This window comes from Echinops telfairi, unplaced genomic scaffold, assembly GCF_000313985.2.
Source record: "Echinops telfairi isolate 266 unplaced genomic scaffold, ASM31398v2 ScPeMD7_36;HRSCAF=134, whole genome shotgun sequence".
Lineage (NCBI taxonomy): Eukaryota > Metazoa > Chordata > Mammalia > Afrosoricida > Tenrecidae > Echinops > Echinops telfairi.
This window is the reverse complement of record NW_022103934.1, coordinates 2,580,817-2,582,845: the sequence shown is the minus strand read 5'-3', so window position 1 is coordinate 2,582,845 and position 2,029 is coordinate 2,580,817. Positions and strand designations below refer to the sequence as shown.

The 2,029-nt window shown below is 39.3% G+C and overlaps 1 protein-coding gene across 1 annotated transcript; it reads right to left on the bottom strand.

The window, feature by feature from the left end:
• Positions 1 to 249: 249 nt before the first annotated feature.
• On the bottom strand, positions 250 to 1,194 carry LOC101642537 (olfactory receptor 18-like). Its single transcript, XM_004717373.2, has one exon. The coding sequence runs from the start codon at positions 1,183 to 1,185 to the stop codon at positions 250 to 252; it is 936 nt and encodes a 311-aa protein (XP_004717430.1). The 5' UTR covers positions 1,186 to 1,194.
• Between the last annotated feature and the right edge of the window lie 835 nt (positions 1,195 to 2,029).

The window sequence follows — 2,029 nt, the reverse complement described above, 5'->3', positions numbered from 1 at the left end:
CATGGTATTGGTACAATGACAGATACTCAGACAAATGGAAAAGAACTGAAAACCCAGAAATAAAATCATCAACATACAGACAACTGATCTTTGATAAGGGCCACACATGATTCTTATATGAAACACCAAGAGCAATAAAAATTCTGAGAGCTAGGAAAATCATATGACCACACAAGCATGTTTTCCAGTTACAGATGTTTGGTTTTCTTGCCAATTGTAATTCACAGACCCAAAATGATGGCTCAGATATTACATATAAGTTGTTCTGCTGAGGAGCTTCTTCAGTGCCTTCTTTATATCCCTGTTCCTCAGGCTATAGATGAAGGGATTCAGCATGGGTGTAACAAGGATGTACATCACTGAGGCCACCGCACCGCTCCTCTGAGAAGATATGACAGCTGAACTGATGTACACCCCAAGACCTGTTCCATAAAATAAGCAAACAACTGAGAGGTGAGAGGCACAGGTGGAAAAGGCCTTATACTTCCCACCTGATGATGACACTTTTAGGACAGAAGAAACAATTCGTGTATAAGAGAAGAGGATCCACAAGGCTGGAACACCACCAAAGGTGCCACCAATGCAATATGTTAATATACTATAGCTGGATGTGTCAGAACAGGCCAGGTTGAGGAGTAGTGGAGGGTCACAGAAGAAACTAGAGATTTCTACATCTCCGCAAAAGATAAACTGTGACACCATGAAATAGTGCAGTTGGGAGTCCAACAAGCTAATAAAGAAAGATACTAGAACCAGCAGACCACATAAGCGGGGGTTCATAATGACTGAGTAGTGCAGGGGGTGACAAATGGCCACAAACCGGTCATAGGCCATTGCAGTGATCAGCAGATTGTCCATACATCCAAAAAAATTAAACAATGTTAACTGAATCAAGCATTCAACATAGGAGATCGCTTTCTGCTTTGTATAGATGTCATGAAGCATCTTTGGGACCGTGGTGGAAGTGAAACCGATGTCAGCCAGGGATAAGTTGGAAAGGAAGAAATACATGGGGGTGTGGAGGTGGCTGCTAGAGCTTACAGTCAGGATAATCAGCAGATTCCCACACACAGTGACAGTGTACATCAATAAGAATGTTCCAAAGAGGGGGCGCTGCAGATCTGGATCATCTGAGAGGCCCAGGAGAAGGAGTTTAGGGAACTGTGTTATATTCTGTGATTCCATGTACCAGAGACACCTTCAGGGAAAGAGAAGAAGGATTTATTGAGTCTATTTTCAATTCTGAAATTCACCTGTAAAGTAGTCACACTTAAGTGCCTACAGTATTTCTCAGTTATAACATGACATTATGTCTAGAATTTTTTTTTTCATTAGTTGATGCACTTGCTTCTATATATGCCCACTTTAGAGAAACTTGAGAGAATAGTACAATTGGAGGACTAATATTTATAAATAAGAAATTTCAGAGATAACGAAACTTCGACAGACAACAAGTTAAGAGATAAAAACAGTAAGTAAACACCTTCGAACAAAGAAAAGTCGGTGGAAGAACCAGATGGGTTTTAAGGAATTCTACGACTCATTATAGATCTGATCACAACATTGCAATATTTCTCTCTTTTTAAAATTTCATTGTGAGCTGAATGAAAAGTTACAGAACAGAATACTTTTTTCTCATTCAACAAAATTGCAGACATTATATTTTGTGAATTAGTTGCAGTCCTCTCAATATAATGGCACTTCTCCCACTTTCTTGATGTATTCCTCTTTCCATGAATCCTTCTCTTTTGCTTCTTCCTTCCCTCTAAGATTTATTCTTGAGCCAGTACTGCATTTTTTCCTATGGTCTGGTTGATTGTGCTAAGGCGAATATTCCTCATGGGAGTTATTGTTCAGTTTATAAGGCTGTCTATTATTTAGCTGAAAGGGCATCCCTAGCTTGGGGTCAGTACAAGATTTGAAGAGTGTCTATGTGCCGTAGCCTTGAGCTTCCATCTTTCTCCATCAAAACAGTAAGTCTGATCATTATTTATGATTTTAAATTTTGTTCTAAATTTTTATCTCACTC

Excerpts from the sequence above, each read along its gene's own strand:
- LOC101642537 (XM_004717373.2), bottom strand. The coding sequence starts at position 1,185 with ATGGAATCACAGAATATAACACAGTTCCCTAAACTCCTTCTCCTGGGC.